The sequence below is a fragment of the Callospermophilus lateralis genome, chromosome 6 (assembly GCF_048772815.1).
Source record: "Callospermophilus lateralis isolate mCalLat2 chromosome 6, mCalLat2.hap1, whole genome shotgun sequence".
NCBI lineage: Eukaryota > Metazoa > Chordata > Mammalia > Rodentia > Sciuridae > Callospermophilus > Callospermophilus lateralis.
The window spans coordinates 59,838,498-59,858,568 of NC_135310.1; the positions used below are offsets into that span (position 1 = coordinate 59,838,498).

Genomic DNA, 20,071 nt, shown 5'->3' on the forward strand with positions numbered 1-20,071 from the left:
TTGAGGTTTGTGTACAGATAAAGGAAATATTTAGCACTGCTTTATGAATCATTGTATATATCTTTCATTTTTTTTTCAATTTGGACAAAAGAGCCTTAAAAATTAGTCTTATCTCCTTGTCTCCAGGCTGAATTATACTTCTAAAAGTATGTTGGTAGTTGTGCTAATATTACCTTTGTTCTAGAATTCTGGAACTAGTTCATATCTCAGTGGATTAGCTATCCTTGTCTCTTGAGTTGGATATAATGTACTGTTTTGTAAAATACGATAAATAGGGATTAATGACTTTTTAGAATCTTTGTGTATCTTTTCAAAGTTGAATTTGGAGTGATGTATTTTAGTGGCAAGTCAAAATGACCTTTTTTATTATCTCAAAAGTAGCCAGCACACTTGTACTAATTCACTAGAAAGTCTCTGGAACTTATCCACGTAGAAAAATACTAGTACATGTAGGTTTCAAGATTTTTAAAAAAATTTTAAGTTTAAAATCTTGCATATTGATTGTATATATTTTGTCAGATAAAAAATTAAACTTTCAAGTGGGAAAGAGATTGTATTAAAAATATTTAAAAAGTTTTTCAAATTAAAGAAACCAAGATAATGAAGAAATCCTTGAAATTTGCCTTCTAATCTCATTTTAGTGGAAATCTCAGGAGTGTATGAAAAGATTTTGAGCAACTGCCCAAGAACCCTAAAGCTTTGAAGAATTTGTAATTGAATATTCTTAATGACCAGAAATGCTTTTCCAGATTTATATAGCTTTGTTTTAAAGAGAAAAGATTTGGAAAATACATTAATTTTTGTCATAATTAAGAAGCTGAATAATTTTTACTATGATTTTATATACAAGCATCTGTCAGAGGTGAATATCATAAAGGCCTCATTATCCTTTTGTTAGAAGGATATGCTTCTGGCAGATGAAGAGTGCATTCTGACTTTTTTTGTCCTTGCAATGTAATAACATCATGATCTTAATTTACTTCTATTTTTATTTAAAAATAAGATGAAAGCAGTGATTATAATTAATAACTTTATTTTTATATAATTTTCTTTATATCAACTGTTATACTGTATTATTAGATACATACTACCAGAATTATGCTTTGTCTTTGAATATTGATTTTAAGAAATAATTTCAGACTATGTGGGTCTGATGGTACATGAGAATGTGGCAGGAATATTGCTTGAACCCAGGAGTTTGAGACTAGCCTGGGCAACATATAGAGATCCTGTCTAAAAAAACCCAAAAAACCCCCCAAAAAACAAAGCAACAACAACAACAAAATTGTTTCAGTTTTGTTTTTTCAGTCTTTGGCAACTTTTTCTGCTCTTAACCTTCTCAGAAGGTATCTGCTGTCTATTGATGATATAATTGAGGAAAATGTTGTGAATACTTTCATGGACATTTAACAGCATTAATATCTTTTGCTGTCGTTACTGTCATTATTAATAATGTATGATGTGATTGTGTGAAGGTACAGAGAGCAATATGTAGACCGCTTTATTCCTTTACGTTTGTGTAAGAAGCTAGTCTGTGTTGTTGGATTTTGTTGTTATTCTTTTTAAATTTTATTTTTAGAATGTTTAGTAAATAATGTACCGTTATTGTACATATGAAATTTACTCAGTTTTTTCTTTTTGTGACTATAAATTCAACTTCCTTTTTTGGTAATTTTTCCTTTTTTATCCTGTAAGATTTATAAATATGTTGAATTGCCACAAATGATTGTTTATTGTCTGGAATAACTTGGATATATTAACACTAGAGAACTGTCATATAGTTTAATCAAAATCTAAATGTTGCATTACATAGCAAAATTAATTGAGGGATTAGTCTACAGTTTATTTAAAAATAAATTATATTTTATAAGAATAAATTTTATGTTTCTGAATTTATTAAACTGAATACGAAGCTTCTCAAGCAATATAAAGTGATGGTTGTACTCTCGTTTGGATAGATTTACACTCTTGTAACTTAAAAGCAATTGTTTTGATAATGAAATTGGACTGAATTTTGTAGATTTGTTAGTTGACAGTGTTTGCCTACATTCATTTAGCTCTCTTGGTTGTTGTATCCTTAGCTATCTTCTAAGCTTTTCATCCAGAGAGTTACCAGTCATGTGAGCTTAATATAAAGTATTTGCAAAAATATTAATCAGATTCAGCTCTGAGGCCCAAAGGTAGGTAGACTAATATTTCACAAAGTACTTTTATATTCAGAGTAACTTTATTTATTTCAATGCTAGAATTCTCCTTAATTGCTTATGGGAAATATGAACCTAAAAAATAGAAAGTCCTATTACTGATATTTTTCCTAACACAACTGAAGAATAATCATTATTGTGGGATATTGAATACAGGCTCAAACCCTCAATATATTTAGGTGAACAGGTTGCTAAAGAAACCTTGTAGACTCAGTCACTGATTAGTGGTTTGACAGTTTTTCTTGGTGTATAAGTTTTGTGTACATTGTCATAAGTCATATGTCAGAATTATTTAATAAAAAATAAAGATGCTTTTTGGTTATTTAGTTCCCTTTTAGCAAATGATAATACCACAATTTAGGCTTTTGCTTATAGCTTTATTATTGAATATCTATTGCTTTTTACTTTGACCAGCATTATTTTGAGAGTTGACATTAATAAAGAAGAGCTGCTTTGGATTTTTTTGCTTTGTGATTTATCAGTGTATTGGACTCAGGTGGTTTTAGTCATTATCTTCAATTAAATGACTTTTGAGATTGACCCAGCATTAGCTTTGTACATTAGTTTTCCACTTAGGAAACTGTTTTATCATTTGAAACATTGTGAAGGTTATTGAAAGTGTGTTATTCCTTAAGGATCTGTTGAAGACCATATGAAAATTTCCTTTGTATGCTTTTCTTTCTAGGTACCTCCTGAGCAGTTTATTTTCTAAAGAGAAGGGACCCCTATTCTAGATATTTGGGAATCAGGAGAATAGTTTTTGCTGGTAGTGGTTGAGGAAGATTGAGCAGGAAATTATAATTATGAAAATTTTAAGAGCTTATTTTGCTGATGTCATTTTATTCACCTATAGTGATCTCAGTTCACTGTAGTTATTAAAATTATGTATGTTTTGGATAAACAGCTAACTCAGTCACAGATATTTATGTTGGTCTACATGTTTACTTTTTTGTTTTTTAATATTTTTAGTTGTAGATGGACATAATACCTTTATTTATCTTTATGTGGTGCTGAAGATAGAACCCAGGGCCTCACACATGCTAGGCGAGCGCTCTACCACTGAGCCACAACCCAAGCCCACATGTTTACTTTTTAAAAAAAATTTAAAAAATTTTTAGTTATAGATGGACATAATACCTTTATTTTATTTATTTATGAGGATCGAACCTAGTGCCCCAAGCATGCAATGCAAGCCTGTATCCCTGAACCATAACCCCAGCCCACATGTTTACTTTTTATTTTAAGCCACTGAGCTTAATTTTTATAAGAAAATGAAAAGCCAAAATTTCTCATTTTCAGAGAAATTATGATCTTATTCATTATGTTTTTTTGACCTTTTACAGATCATAGCCCAATGCAGTTTTTAGAGAATGTATTTGTGTATAGGGTTTACAGGAAAAGATATTTTGTAAAATAAATTGTATCCAAAAAATGAGAATCCTGGATTTCATTTTTCTGGCTACTACTGATTACCATTGAACACATTGCATGTTGTTTATTCTATTTTGTCTATTGGCCCTTTGTACTATAATGTAAACTTCATGAAGACTGGGACCCCCCCCCCCTTATTTCTTGTAACTCTAGAATCTAAAATAGTTCATTGTACATAATAGACATGAGTTGTTTTTTTTTTTAAACTGAAAGATGGAATGAACCACTCAAATGCAATATCATTTTTTTCTGTGTTTTTTCTTAGTATTTGTGAATGTTTGTCACTTATTTCCTTTTTTGTGTTTTAAGTGGTGTGTTTATTGATGGCCCTGATTCTTCTAAAGGTTGTATTGGATTTATTTGTATCTACTGTCAAACTCTGGTTTTGAAAATCCTTAGGGACTTTAAAAGTTAATTCTTTAATTATGTTGTGCCTTGTGTTTTAATGTGGTAGTGTTTTTCAGGAACTTTAATGTATTTAATTTAGTAAATAAATAATATTTTGTTTCCTCCTGAATTTTATCCTTCGTATACATATTATAAACAGTCTTACATAGTTGGAAACAGTTGTTATTTTGTCATACTTTTGAAGATCATATAGCCTCATACTCTATTGTTAAACTGAAGTTGTTGAAGCTAGGCAGTATGTATTTGCAATCTTATGTAGCTCTTTACCTTTCATGATATTTCACATCCAAATTGTATGTGTATATTGTCAACAAAAAAAAATTTGTTGTTGTGGTTAGATATTTTGCTTTATCATTGAAGTATTGCCACTCTGGATTATTTGGGAATGAGAATTCATTTTGTACACTAGCCTGTGTTTAATTGAGATGTAATAAGGGACCCAGGAGGACTTACTTCCCCTGCAGGGCTCTGTGGGAACTGCCAGAATAGTACAATGATAGGGTGAGTTGGGTAAGTGTTGTACTCTATGTGCCCCTGGTCTGACACCATGTAGGCCTGGCTTGCTTCCTTTACCACACACCACAATGTAGTCTACTAATTGTTGAGATGAATACCTCTTAGATCTCTTTTGCACTTGACTTATTTATTTATTTTTAAAAATATTTATTTTTAGTTTTTAGGTGGACACAATGTCTTTATTTTATTTTTATGTGGTGCTGAGAATTGAACCCAGTGCCTCTCAGAGAAATGATTGGTGATAAAAAAACAAAAACAACAAACAAACAAAAAACTATGAATAAGGTTATCTGTGATTTTCTTGCTACTTCTCCTGTTACACTATTGAATCAATAATTGAATTCTTTATTATGCTTTTCTCTTTTTTTAATATTTTTAGATGGACACAATGTGTTTATTTTATTTATTTATTTATTTATTTAAAGAGAGAGTGAGAGAAGGAGGGAGAGAGAGAATTTTTTTTTAATATTTATTTTTTAGTTATCGGCGAACACAACATCTTTGTTTGTATGTGGTGCTGAGGATCGAACCCGGGCCACACGCATGCCAGGTGAGCGCGCTACCGCTTGAGCCACATCCCCAGCCCTATTATCCTTTTCTCTCGTGTCAGAACTTTTACAAAAAGAAACCAGCAAACATTTTTTTTTTTTTATCACAAAGGTTGATGGCTTTTCATTCATTATAGTGCTACAAGGCAATTTTTTATTCTTCACGTTGAAATTCATTTATACATTATTTAATACTTTTAAGAGAATTCTCCCCTCTCTTTTTCTTTAGGCAACATTTTATCTATAAGTGAAGCTATTGAAAACTTTAAAAAAATGTTTCCTTTAATAGTTGTATATTTTGAAGGTCTTAACCGAAATAAATTTTTTAATACAGAAAAGCAGAAAGACTTCTGAATGGAGAATAAAATACTAGAATCAACAGTTTCCACTACCTTAATCAGATGTTCTTTCATCTTAAGAAAGGAAAGAAAAGTTTTTTTTTTTTTTTCCCCCCAGTGCTAGGAATTGAACCTAGGGATATTCCATTACTGAGGTATATCTCCAGGCCTCCCCTTCCTAATCAATTAATTTTTGTTTTAGTTGTAGATGGACACAATACCTTCATTTTATTTATTTTTGTGTGGTGCTGAGGATCGAACCCAGTGCTTCACATGTGCTAGGCAAGCGCTTTGTCACTGAGATACAACCGTAGCCCCATTTCCAGCCCTTTTTAAATTTATTTTGAGACCGGATCTTGCTTAGTTGCCTAGGCTGGCTTTGAGCTTTTGCTTCTCTTATGTTAGGTTCCCAAGTAGCTTGAGAATTCAGGCATATGCCACTGAAGCTGACTTAAAAAAGAATCTTTAATGTCTTGTAGGGTGTACAATGATATGACAGGTATATAAGAAAAGAATTTTAATGTCTTTGTAGGGCAAGGATATGACAAGGGTATGACAAACATGTTTCAGTTCATACTATAAATGATGCCTTCTTGCTAAGATATGCTTATAAAGTTCTTCTCATTACTTTATTGAAAACAGTGGAGTAACATGTTAATCTAATGGCTAAATTGTTTTTATACTATAAACTTTACAGTATACATAAAAATACAGAAGCACTGTAAAAAGTATACGGTTTTAAAAATGGCTTTATTTTTTAACTGAACACAAGCAGCTGTTGAGTCACTTGAACCTGGCTGTCTAATAGTTACTTGATAGGGAATTAGTAGATCATCTGTGTTTAATATAGTTTGTGAAGGTATATGTCAGATTATCCATAATAGTATTTAGTAATCTGAATTCAGAAAAATTAGAATTTCTACTTTCTGGTAAATAGGATTATGATTATGAACATAGGCTTAATTTTTAATCCTTGCTTCACTGTGTGTTGGGGTACAAATTACCTGACCTCTTTGAAACCTTAGTTTCCTGCTTGTAGAAGTGGAGAGAATATCACATTTCTCACAGGATGATGCAATAAATGAATTGATAAATACTTGTTAGGGTAGTGTTAGGCACATGTTAAGGTTATTCATATTATTGTTACATAATTTTAACTATAATTTATCTGAATGTGTCCTGTATTTTGTTAACTTATTTCAGTTTCTGGCTCACTAGGTTTTAAATGTACATTAATAGATATTTTCAATGTATTTGCTTTCATCTCTCTTCTCTTGGGCTTTTTCAACAATGAAAGCTTATTGTCTATATTTTCTACAAGAGTTGTAGACACTGTTAGTGCTATTTCACTTCTGTTTTGAGATCACACACACACAGAGCTGCTATGTCAAAAATCAGAAAGGTTGAAAACCAGGATCAAAGGACCGAAATATGTCTTCTCTTATAAAATAGTGACCTCTAAATGCTTCTCATTTTCATATTTGAAAGTTCTTACTTGTGTAAGTTTAAAAGAGTTGTATAGCTGATAATATTAGTTTTATATAGCCTTTTTTTTTTTTATTTAAGAGATTGAACACAATGCTTTGTGCATGGTAAGCATGCAGTTATCTCTGAGCTACACCCTTAGCCCTATAACAGTATTTCTATTACTTAGATTTTAGAATTCATACTGGGATAGAAGTAAATTCAAATAGCAGTATGTGATAACTATATTTTTAAAATTTTTATCAAAATATTTTAAATAAAAAAATAGTTGTCCCTTAAATCAACCCTTATTCTTTGTCAAATCATGATCATGAACAATTTTTGACTTTTTAAGCTTTTTCTCTGGTAGATAGTTCTAAATAATAGGCTTCTATGGTTTTACTGTTTTAATTTATGATGTTTAGATGTTACTTAATAATTTCTTGTTATGGCAAGTTAGGATTTACAAACTTTGGTTAAGTAACATTCATTTTATTTATTATTAGGTAAATGTTGTTTACTGTTACGTCAGGTAGGGAACTATAACATTTTCTTTCTAGAAGTAATTGACTTTGTTCAGTTTACTTTGTAAGAATCAGCAGTTCTTTCTATATTTTTATATTCCTGTAAGTATCTCTCAGTACTGTTTTCTACAAAGACACATTTGTTAAATAATCTTGTCAGTTTGCCTTTCTTTTTTTTTTTTTTCTCCCTTTAAACTTGGAGATTTCTTAGTGTCCGTCTTGTGTTTGACCTCCAATATTCTGGTTTCCACATCTTCTATTTTGGTTTATTCCCTTGTTTTGGGGGAGGATATCGTTCAGCTCCCAGGTATGCTTTTCTTGAGAAAAGATACTTTTTAATTTTTTAAAAAATTTGAAATCTTTCAGAGTTAAGCATGTTTCTAAACTTATAACTGATGTGAATAATAGTGTGGTCAAGAAGAGAATTTTGTATTTTAAATAGTTTATCTTACAGCTTTAAAGGCTTTTTACCTTTTAGATTTTAGTGTTACAGTTGAAATATATCTTATCAATCTGATTTTAGTTTATCTTTTGAGATTTTATATGCTTGGTATTATGAAATTTTATTTTGTTGCTTTGTTGACATTCTTATAATTTATTAGACTGGGGATTTGATGAGCCATTTAAATTTGGCAATTCATACTCTTTAGTTCTGGGTTTTTTGTTTGTTTGTTTTTGTTTTTTAAAATTTATTTAATTTTTATTTGTAGTTGGACACAATACCTTTGTTTTATTCATTTTTACATGGTGCTGAGGGTCAAACCCAGTGCCTCACACATGCTAGGCAAGCGCTCTACCACTGAGCCATAACCCCAGCCCCTGGGGTTTGTTTTAGTATTATTTACTGATTCCTGTGTTGTTCCCCAACTTCTTCATTTTCTTTATGCTTACTTTCTGCAATGTGTCTCCTTGGATTGATCCACTGATTTTCTCATCTTTTCTGTTTTCTTCTTATTTGTCTTTTCATTCTGTTTTCTGTCTTGTAGATTTTCTAAGCATTGTGTTTCTTCAGATTGTCTGTTGAATTGTTGTGTCTTCTTGATATTTTAATTTCTTATTCTCTGAATATTTTCCCCTTGGGTTTCTGTTGTTTCAAGGATATAATACCTTTTTTCCTCTTCTCTCTGAGAATATTAGCAATTCTAAAATTGGTTGTTTTCTTTGGTGTTCCCTTTATTTTTTATTTTTCTGGGTTTCTTTTTAAAAATTTTTGCTGTTTGGGTTTGTTACTTTACTGTGTCTTAAAATATTGTCTGTCCATCTGTGTGTAAGGCTGAGATACTAAGATGTTGACTGGAAGCATTGTGTTTGGGGGCCAAATTTGTTGGATGTTTGGCTTCTTTGTACACCAAGTTTTCTTAATCTTGGCACTGTTTATATTTGGACTTTATAATTGTTTGTTGTGGGGACTGTCTTGTGCATTATAGAATGTTTAGCTGTATCTCTGGCCTTTCCTCCCTAGGTAACAATAGTCCTTCCCATCCCTAGTCACAAAAATCGAAATATCTCCTGGAAATGCCAAATGTCCCTCATGGGGAAAACATTCTTTGGTTGAGAATCACTCCATTGTAGGAACATTGCCTTGAACTGGATTATTTCATTAGGAACTCTACAGTTAATATCCTTAGGGCTAATATCTTTAGGGCTTTCTTTCTGGTACCAGGCTATAGAGTGGAAACTTTCAATTTCTCTTGAGGTTTGAAGCCTGGCTGCTGGATTTTGGGGACCCAAGAGAAATATGGGGTTAGAGGTTTTCACTTAGTTTTTTCCACCATGGCTCCTGAACCTTGCTTGTACCTGTATTTCTAGTTTGCCAGTCTAGAGCCTCCATTTTCACTTTGTCTAGAGAATAAACCACCTGTCTTAACATAGTAGAGTCTAATACTATGGCATGGAGGAAGAGTCCTAGCTAAGGAGGAATTATTTGTTTTATAGACTTTTAACTATTCCTCCTATTTCTTAGCTCTATGTAAACATCCTATTTTCAGAGGTATCCTGGTACTTGGTACTTCCTGTGGTAGGTTTTTTTTTTTTTTTTTAAATTTTGTTATTGTTTATGTGCTATATTAAGAATTTGGTTACTTCTTATTAGAATTCCCATTTGGACTCAGCTTTTTTTGATCTGCTCAGTCAATCTACTGGTCTTTCATTTGTTTGCCATCTTTCAAAAACCTTTTGGCTTATCTAGTACACTGGTGTATTCTTTCTTGTTCTTCCTTGTACAGGTGTATGTTAACACACTACTAGGTTTTAGAGCAGCAATCAAAATGAATACATGTGTTCAATCCAGAATAAATAAAATAGTTTTGTTAAAAAAAACTATATTTTTACATATTTTATTTCTTTTTTGCAGGAGGAACTCAAATGAATATTATAGAAATAAAACCAGAATAAGTGTGTGTGTATTTTTATATATATAAAATGTATATGTATGTACACACACACAGACACACACACACATTTAGTTTTTAAGGCTTTTAGGTGTACTTTGCCTTATCTCTAATCATCAAGTGTGAACTTTTAATATTTTTATATTAGCTATGAAACAGTGCTGCCAAGGAGTTTTTTTCATGCTAAAACAGTTTATCTCACACTGATAATTCCATACATAGCATGTGGTGCCTGAGAGACTCAGAGCTTATCAAAGTTGAGTTTGTGCAGCCATCATAATTGTCATATGCCCATTCATTTTCTCTTTAAATTAGCTTTTGAGTTATGGGAAGAACTTTCCTTATATGAATTTAAATTCTGAGAATTGTGTCTTTTGACTTCTTTGATTTTAATTGTTTTTTCCCCCCTCCCTAGACAGTGCAATGCTTGCTAGACAGTGGTGCTGATATTAACAGGCCAAATGTGTCAGGAGCCACTCCGTTGTACTTTGCTTGCAGGTATGATATTTTATATTTTCATATATCCAAAAAACAAAGTTGTGTATTTACCATATTTTCAAGCAAATATTTCTGTATATTATCTACAGCTCTATTTTCATAAAAATGTTATGTTCTCTTTTAAGATGAAGAAAAGCATTTTGGTTTTGTTACTTAACTACATGAGGGAAAGCATTTTCTATTATATTTCATTGCCAGTGTTTTTATGCTATAGGTGGGAGCTTTTGATTTACTTGATTATTTCAGTTTTAAGAAAAATCAATAATCCAGTAATTCCCAGAGGTCACTTTATTAACTAACCAGGTGAGTTCCTTTGGGATAAGCTCTTGAAATATGTTTTGGTCCAGAGCCATGGTTTTGCTTTCTCTGTATCTATAACTTTAAAATATTGAGTCAGTTTTGTTAGTTACTGAGTTATTCATTATTTTTGTGCTTGTTTCTTGATCTTTTCTTGACTTGGACATTTGTTCACTTATTCATTCACTTAATTGGCAAACACGTAGCTAGCACTACATGTTATAGGTATTAGTGATATAGTAATAAGTAGGGCTGGGATGTAGCTTGGTGGTAGAACACTTGTCTGGCATGTACAAGGCCCTGGGTTCCAGATCTATCATCATAGAAAGCAAAACAAATAATAACAAAAACAAAACAAAAAAAACCCCCAGTACCTAAAGAGCAACATAAAAATTACACACATGTATTCACACCCACTTAGATATACGAGAGTTTGTGTATTGGGATGGTATATAAATGTAGCTTACAGAGAGAAGCAGTGCACAAAAAACTATAGTGATTCTTCTTTTTGTTTTAAATTCTAGTGCTTTCTTGGTATCCCCTAGTACTGGTTCTAGAATTCTCCCATGGATACCAAAGTTCTCTAATACTCAGATCCCTTATATAAAATGGCCTAATGCTTGCATATAAACTATGCATATCCTTCTGTGTACTTTTAATCATCTCTAAATTACTTATACCTTATACATTGTAAATCTTGTACAAATAGTTGATATACTGTATTGTTTACGGAATAATGACAAAAAGTCTATATTTGTTTTAGATTGAAAGACCTGCCTTTCCTCTTTAGCTTCTTGTTGGGTCTCTGATGTTATCTTGATCAGACTGATTCAGATTATTTATTGAACAACCTTTGTTAGGAGCAGTTCACCAAACATTGTAGTGAATTTTGTCTTTGATTTAAATTTTATGAATTTAAAAATTTATAAAATTTTAGACTCTTATGTTCAGGGGGCCCTTATGTACAGGAGCTTTTGAATCTTTATACATCTAGATTTTGTCTAAATCTAGTCATTTTTTTTATACTTAAAATTTGGTTGGTTGGTTAGAATAGTAGTTCCTTCCATAGTGTTCTTAATTTATGAATAATATAATTGTTTGATTACCTGAAATCATACCCTATTTAGAATTTATCTTTAGATCAGAGTTTTCTTTGAAGCTCTGAATTTGAGTGTCTCTCATCACTCAAAAATCTCATAGAATCTCAGATGTTAACATGTCCAAAGTATAGTTTCTGATTTTCTTCTTCAAACCTTTCTTTCAGTTTTCCTTATTCTCCAGTTCTTTAAGCCAGAGACCAGATCATTATTTTTTTATCTCTCTCTGGACCCTCAGCTTGAAACTTATTTAGTAAGTTCTGTAAATTTCTACATTCAGAATTTGTTTTGAAACTTTTCCACTCTTACACTCACTGAAATTGTTACGTCTTGACTAGAGTACTGTAGTAGTTATCTTCACTTAGCATTATATTCTCCAGCTCCATCCATTTACCTGCAAATGCCTTATTTTCTTTTATTGATGAGTAATATTCCATTGTGTATATATACCACGTTTTCTTTATTCATTCATCTACTGAATGGCATCTAGGTTGGTTCCACAGTTTAGTATTGTGAATTCAGCTGGTATAAATATTGGTGTGGCTATGTTACTATAATATGCTGATTTTAAGTCCTTTGGGTATAGACCATGGATTGGGATATCTGGGTCAGATGGTGGTTCCATTCCAAGTTTTCTGAGGAATCTCCACACTGCTTTCCAAAGCGGTTGTACCAATTTGCAGTCCCACCAGCCATATATGAGTGTACCTTTTTCCCCACATCCTCTCCAGCATTTATTATTGCTTGTATTCTTGATAACTGCCATTCTGATTGGGGTGAGATGAAATCTTAGTTTTCATTTGCATTTCTGTAATTACTAAAGATGTTGAACACTTTTTCATATATTTGTTAATCACTTGTATATCTTCTTCTGAGAAGCATCTGTTCAGTTCCTTAGCCCTTTTATTGATTGGGTTATTTATTTTTTGGTATTAAGTCTTTTGAGTTCTTTATGTATCCTGGAGATTAGTACTGTATCTGATGTGCGTGTGGTAAAAATTTTCTCCCATAATGTAGGCTCTCTCTTTACCTCAATATTGTTTCCTTTTCTGAGAAGAATCTTTTTAGTTTGAATCCATCCCACTTATTGATTCTTGATTTTATTTCTTGTGCTTTAAGAATCTTGTAAAGGAAGTCAGGGATTAATCTGACATGATGAAGATTTGGGTCTACTAGTTGGTGCAGGGTCTCTGGTCTAATTCCTTGGTCCTTGATCCATTCTGAGTTGAGTTTTGTTTATGGTGAGAGATAGAGGTTTAATTTCATTTTGGAAGATGTTTTTGAATGAATTGAGTCACTGTAATTTCATGCTTGAAAAATATTTTATATGAAACAGTGACATTTATAATAGTAAATATAAGTATGGTAATACAGAACTGAGATATTCCCATAGTCTGAATGTTGGAATGTGGTAAAAAGATGTTTTTAGAAGAACATTCTGCTACTACTATATTCCCCTATATCATTAAGGGTTTTTTTTTGTTTTTCTGGTACTTAGAATTCACCAAGGGCCTTGTACATGCTTAGGTTCTAAACTAGCAAACATCAGATAGCTTTGAACAAAGATAGTTATACAAATCCGTGTTGAGAAGTAAAACCAAAAAACATTTACAGGCAGACTTTTAATTGTACTTGTGATATTTAGATTTTCAAGTATTTTCTGTATCTTCAGATAACTTTCATTCTGTTAGGAAAAGTAAGATTTTGTTGAGATGTATAGATACAGTAAATTAGTAAGACATGTATAGAGTTTTAGAGCTTTGTAATAGTTATAAAGGGGTAAAATTCAGAGCATGGATTCATAGTTCCTGCCAGGCAACTCCTTTTAGTTATCAAACTCTGTAAATAGCCAGGTAAAATAGACCTTAGACTCAGAATTATAAACTGTTGGATTTGGAACATCCCCTTAGAAAATACGGTCATTTTGTTTCAGGCTATTCCAAAAAATATTGCTTCTATTTGTACAATTATATATTCTATCCAAGTTCTCAAATTCACAAAGTCTGAAGTTAGAAGAATGAAAGTGTTTGAGAGATCACTTCTATTTCCTCTTCAAGGAAGTGAAAATTATCTGAATCAATGTTAAAAAAAAAAATCCATTTTGCTAAATTTAGTTGCTTTTCTCACTTTCAAAGTAAAGTTTTTGTATTAGATTGTCTTTTTAAATTGTGGAACTTCTTTGAGCGTTTGTTAAAATCAGCCTTATATTTTAATGTCTCTGAATTGTAAATTTATTTATTTTTGTTGACTTTATTTTGAATCAGAGGAACTCATTTAATAACAAGACCTAGAGTCTAGTGATTGCTACCTCCAGAGTATAATGGTTCTAACTGAAAGAGTAGTAGTACAAGGAGAGCTATCAGAGAAAGGCATGTGGATAGGAGAGTTGTTTATTCTAGACTAGATTGAATAGCCAAACTGAGTGGGTTGATAAAGGTTGAAAGCTAGATAGATATTTTTTCCTTGTAATTCTCACTTGTGTTCTTCCCTTAAGTTTTTATTTTGATGCTCTTTTCTTTTTCTTTTTTTTTTAAACAAAGAAAGTGCTATGAAATGTGTTTTTTTAAAAAATATTGATTTTTTTGTAATCGTAGTTGGATACAATATCTTTATTTTTTTTATTTATTTGTATGTGGTGCTGAGGATTGAACCCAGGGCCTTATTTTTAATATTTAAATTCTTCTGGAGTAAGCAGTCTAAAAATTTGGGTGTTTGTGGTAGAAAGGAGGTCAGGATAGACTTGAGAAAGGGATTAGGAAGTGAATGGAAGGAAAAAAATTGACCAGAGTTTAATAAATAGTTACATATCTCAAAATGTTATGAGTTATTGTAGGATTCATATTAACCATCCATAATTCATAGAGAAAGACTTTAAAAGATTTTATTTTTGTTATGGAATCCAGATTTTTTACTTTTCTTTTTTTATTAAATTATTTTTTCTAATTTGTTACATTTGACGGCAGAATGCATTTCATTTCTTATTACACATATAGAGCACAATTTTTCAAGTCATTGTTCTACACAAAGTATTTTCACACTTTTTGTGTCTTCATACATGTACTTAGGGTAATGATGTCTAACTCATTCTACCATCTTTTCTACCCCCATGCCCTCACTTTTCCCCTCCCTCCCCTTTGTCCTATCTAATTTTCCTCCATTCCTTCCATGCTTCCCCCCCCCCCAACCCCGCCCTGCCCCACATCACCATTATGAGTCAGCATCCTCATATCAAAGAAAACAGTCGGCCTTTGGTTTTTTGGGATTGGCTAACTTCACTTAGCAGTATATTCTCTAACTCCATCCATTTACCTGCAAATGCCATGATTTTATTCTCTTTTAATGCTGAATAACATTCCATTGTGTATATATATATCAAAGTTTCCCTATTCGTTCATCTACTGAAGGGCATCTAGGTTGGTTCCACAATTTAGCTATTTGAATTGTGCTGCTATAAACATTGATGTGGCTGTGTCCCTGTATATGCTATTGTTTAAGTCCTATAGGTATAGACCGAGGAGTGGGATAGCTGGGTCAAATGGTGGTTCCATTCCAAGTTTTCCAAAGAATCTCCATATTACTTTTCATATTGGCTGCACCATTTTGCAGTCCCACTAGCAATATATGAGTGTGCCTTTTCCCCCACTTCCTCACTAACACTTATTGTTGTTTGTATTCTTTATAGCTGCCATTCTGACTGGCTTGAGATGAAATCTTAGAGTAGTTTTGATTTGCATTTCTCTATTTGCTAGAGATATTGAACATTATTTCATGTATTTGTTGATTGATTGTATATCCTCTTGGGAGAGGTGTTTGTTCATTTTCTTGGCCCATTTAGTGATTGGGTTATTTGGTTTTTTTTTTTTTTTTGATGTTAAGGGTTTTGAGTGCTTTATATTAGTGTTCTATCTGATATGCTATTGGTAAAGATTGGCTTCCATTCTGTAAGTGCTCTATTGACTTCACTGATTGTTTCTTTTGCTGAGAAAAAGCTTTGTAGTTTGAATCCATCCCATTTATTGATTCTTGGTTTTAATTGTTGCACTATAGGAGTCTTATTAAGGAAGTTGGGCCTAATCAACATAATGGAGATTTAGGCCTACTTTTTCTTCTATTAGGCACAAGGTCTCTGGTTTAATTCCTAGGTCCAACTTTGAGTTGAGTTTTGTGTATGGTGAGAGAGAGGGAGGTTTAATTTTATTTTGTTACATATGGATTTCCAGTTTTCCCAGCATCATTTGTTGAAGAGGCTATTAAAATATTTTATTTTTAGACTTACAAATGATTTTCAAAGATAAAAACTTGATCTTCCAAGATGTTTATGTCTGTTTGTGTATGTAAAGCAAATATATCAAATTGGTAAAATATAATAAATTGGCTATTTAAATAAATTTATTAAAAATAAAAAAAAATTTTATTTTTAATTTGGTTCTATTTTTATATAGTCATGGTCAGAGAGATACAGCACAGATTCTTCTATTACGAGGAGCCAAATATTTGCCAGATAAAAATGGAGTAACCCCTTTGGATTTATGTGTACAGGTATGTTTTCAATATATATTTTGAGCCTATTTAAGATAGAAACTGAGAATAGTAAAATCATTTTTTTCATAAATGAGTGGGTGAGTGCAAAGATTTTTATACTGTGAAGTATAAATGACTGTTAAGAAAAACTTTATTTTTGAAGTTGAGTAATTTTAAGTCTTGTTTTTAGGGTGGATATGGAGAGACTTGTGAAGTATTAATTCAGTATCATCCTAGGCTTTTTCAGACTATTATTCAAATGACACAGAATGAAGATCTCCGAGAAAACATGGTAATATAATTGTGCTAGTAACTTGGAAATGAACAAGCTTTATTCAGGCTTATATATGTGAAACTTTCCAAATGTGCTTAGTAATTTTATTTATTAATACAAATATTTTAATAATTTGAATATGCTTATCTGCACTATAGAATAAGTATGAATTCCATTTATTCCTTCATATCCATGGGTTCTCCATGCATGGATTCAACCAATCAGGGGTCAAAAACATTTTTAAAAATTGCATACGTACTGAACATTACAATTTTTTTTCTTGTTGTTTCTTAAACCATATAGTACAAGAACTATTTGCATAGCATTTTTATTGCATTTGGTATGAAAAGTGATCTAGAAATGATTTAAAATATGTGGAAAAAGGTTCATAGGTTATTTGCAAATACTATGCCATTTTATATAAAGAACTTGAGTATCTGCAGATTTTGATATCCTTGGGAATTCAGGTGGTAGTCCCCAGAGATACCAAGAAACATATGTAATAATTAACAAACTTTGGGCTAATATTTGACCTTCTAACTCTTCTGTTCTGTGGATCTTTGATCTTCCCTTAAGATAACTGTTCCCTGTGAAAGAGGAAACGAATCCGAGGAGGAATGTCATGTTATGATTTGTAATCACTAGTTTACCAAGCACTGTTTTTTTATTTTTGGTTTTCTTTTTGCTGTGCTGGAGATTAACTCAAATCTTTCTGCTGCTTGGCTATATCCCCATCCCTGAGTGCTATTATTTATAGTAGCTATAATCTTAGAAAAATTATAGAATTTAAAATTTTCTGAAATTTGAGAAGTCTGGAGTTAAATTTTCATAGATACACTAGGTGATTTTTATTCTCTTTTTTTTTAAATTGTTGTTTACTGTGTAATTTTCAACAAAATTTTCTGTTATCATCTATCATATTAACTTTTAAATTTATACAGAGCAAAGTATAAAGGTTTCTGTTTTAGCTGATTGGCTGTAAGGTGTTTATTAAATTAATAAGTACTTAATTTTTTGACAAAATTTAATAGTTTATTTAATCTTAATTTTTTACTTATAAATATTTAGCTACGGCAAGTTCTGGAGCATTTGTCTCAGCAAAGTGAAAGCCAGTACCTAAAGATTCTAACAAGCCTTGCTGAAGTTGCTACAACAAATGGTCACAAGCTGCTTAGGTAAGTGTTTCAGCATTTCAGTAGGTAGCAGTTTCTGCCTGAATAGTTATTCTGTTAGGTGCCTTTTTTCAGTGGGAAGATATTATGAAAATTTGCTGACGTATCATTATTTTATTTAAAAGGACCAAGATAATCACCTAAAGAAACTTTGATCTTAAAGAAACTGGAGCATACTTGAATGAGTTTTGGCATATGTGTTTGGAATTTTTTGAAAGTATTACTTAGACTAGTTATATAAGTAAATACACATGAAGAAGAATCCAAAAAGTAGTACAGGAATCTTGCTTACTAATTTATAAAAGTGAATATAGGCTTTTCTTCAACTTTTCAAAATACTTTTGAGATTCAGCATGAACTTTTCTCCTTACCCTGTCTCATTTCGTTTCTTTATTCTTTCCAGAAGTTTTTGTGATTTTAGTGGCTCATCACTAAGTCCATGGAGTTAATGCTTTTATATTACTTCATTTTATATATATGGCATTTTCCCACAGCTACACTCTTTTGTGGTTAGTCACCCTAATTAGGAGTAAGTAGCTATTAAGAAATGCCCTTGAGTTATATAATTCTCTGTTATTACATATTAATTTATAAATTTGACCCTCTTTTAATTTAGACGTTTTCCCCTTTGTATTATTATTATTATTTTTTCACTAATCATCTCTATATTGATAGGTCATGATTGTCTCCTACCTTTTTAGTTGCTACTGAACTTTTTTCCTCCCAACAACATGCAGGTTCTATAATTCATCTACATTGTCAAATTCATGATTTTAGACCTTTGTTTCATTTTCCCCTCAACTTTTCATATACTTCAGATGAGAGTCATTTTCTGTACTCTAAGACCCTTTATTTTTTCTTGGTGCCAAGATCACTTTCTTGCATTCTTTAAACTGTTCAAAGTTTCTTTAGCAGTTCTACTCAATATACAATTTGCTAAAAAATTATTCTCTTTGCAACTACTTTTAGAATCTTATCTATAAGAATTATTGAATTCCAGGTTCCCATAATATGCTTCTCTTATTTTAGTCATTCCCAGTATTACACGTTGTTGATGAAGCCTTTCTAAGATTCAGATATGCTAATTAAAAGCATGGTCCTTGGAGCCTGCCAGACTCAAGTTTAAATCCACACCATTACTAACAGTGTGGCCTTAGCAACTAAAGACACACCATTTACTAACTGTGTGGCCTTAGCAACTAACCTTTTGGAGTTTCCTTATTGTTCATCCATGCATCTAATGTGTATTTTTGAATGCCTGCTGCCCGACACCAGACATTCTATTAGGTGATTGTGAATAAAACAGACAAGATGTCTCCTTATATTCAATTTGCCATTTAGTTTGGATTTTGTTCCATTTTATTAGAAAGTGGTAGTAAATACTTTAATGAATAGACATTTTCTATTCCCAAATTATTAATCCTTATTATTATTTTTTTAAATGTTAAAGGTATACTAAAAATGTTACCATGAATTGGGTAAAATATATAGAGGACTTTTGATAATTAGATTCATTACAAACACAATTATGGCATTCTGCCTGAAAATTCATGAAACTCCTTACTCTGTGCAACAGTTATAATACAAAATAATTGATGTTAGAGATTTCAAAATAAAATATTCCCTAGACCCCAAAAGTTATTTATAGATATATTATTAAATTAAGTATGAATTTAACTGAAGTTCTTCAGCTTCTCTGTGGAAGAGGAATGATTGGTATTTGTGATTATGACTAATCCCAAGGTACTTTGGGGTTCTGAAGGGCTTTTCAATGTGTTTAAGAAAGTTTATATTTTGTATGATTTAATGTTAGTTGAATTTTTTTTCTTTCCCACATTGGGGTTTATTTCCTATGTTTATGTGGAATCATAGTACAACCCATTACATAGAGAACAACCCTAATGCAATTAGTTGGTAACTTTAAGATTATTCAATTTGTGAATATTCTATATGCCGATAATTGGTTACGCTTGTTGGACAGGGAGGGCTATGAAGTTATGGATAGACTAGATAGAATTTCAGCTTCTTAGTTTAAACATTTGAGCAATGGGTTGGTCTGCTTTTGTGCAGCTGTATACTTTTACAACATAATACTTATAGAGTTGGTTCTTTGTGAAATGTTTTCAGAATTCTAAATAGTTCAACTTAAAAATGTACTTTTGGAAGGGAGAATTGAAGATTACCTTGAAGTTGGTGTATCAAGATACCAATTGTTCTAGAGGAGTATTCCCCCCCTACACATTTACACCTTGATCTTGGTTATATTCTGGGTACTTTAAAATTACCATTCTATTAATAAGCTATTCAAATAATGTGTATTCGATACTTTGCTGTTAAACCATTTTGTTTCCTATCATGATAAAAAGAGAATTTTACCCCCATTTTATCA

The 20,071-nt window shown here is 31.6% G+C and overlaps 1 protein-coding gene across 1 annotated transcript in view; it reads left to right on the forward strand.

Moving 5' to 3' along the window:
• The window catches only part of Hace1 (HECT domain and ankyrin repeat containing E3 ubiquitin protein ligase 1), a 79,715-nt gene that overhangs the window by 20,312 nt on the left and 39,332 nt on the right, over positions 1-20,071 (forward strand). The window contains exons 7-10 of the mRNA XM_076858388.2: positions 10,239-10,321; positions 16,158-16,254; positions 16,427-16,528; positions 17,579-17,685. Coding sequence (XP_076714503.1) covers positions 10,239-10,321; positions 16,158-16,254; positions 16,427-16,528; positions 17,579-17,685 — 389 coding nt within the window. The remainder of the gene's footprint in view (positions 1-10,238; positions 10,322-16,157; positions 16,255-16,426; positions 16,529-17,578; positions 17,686-20,071) is intronic.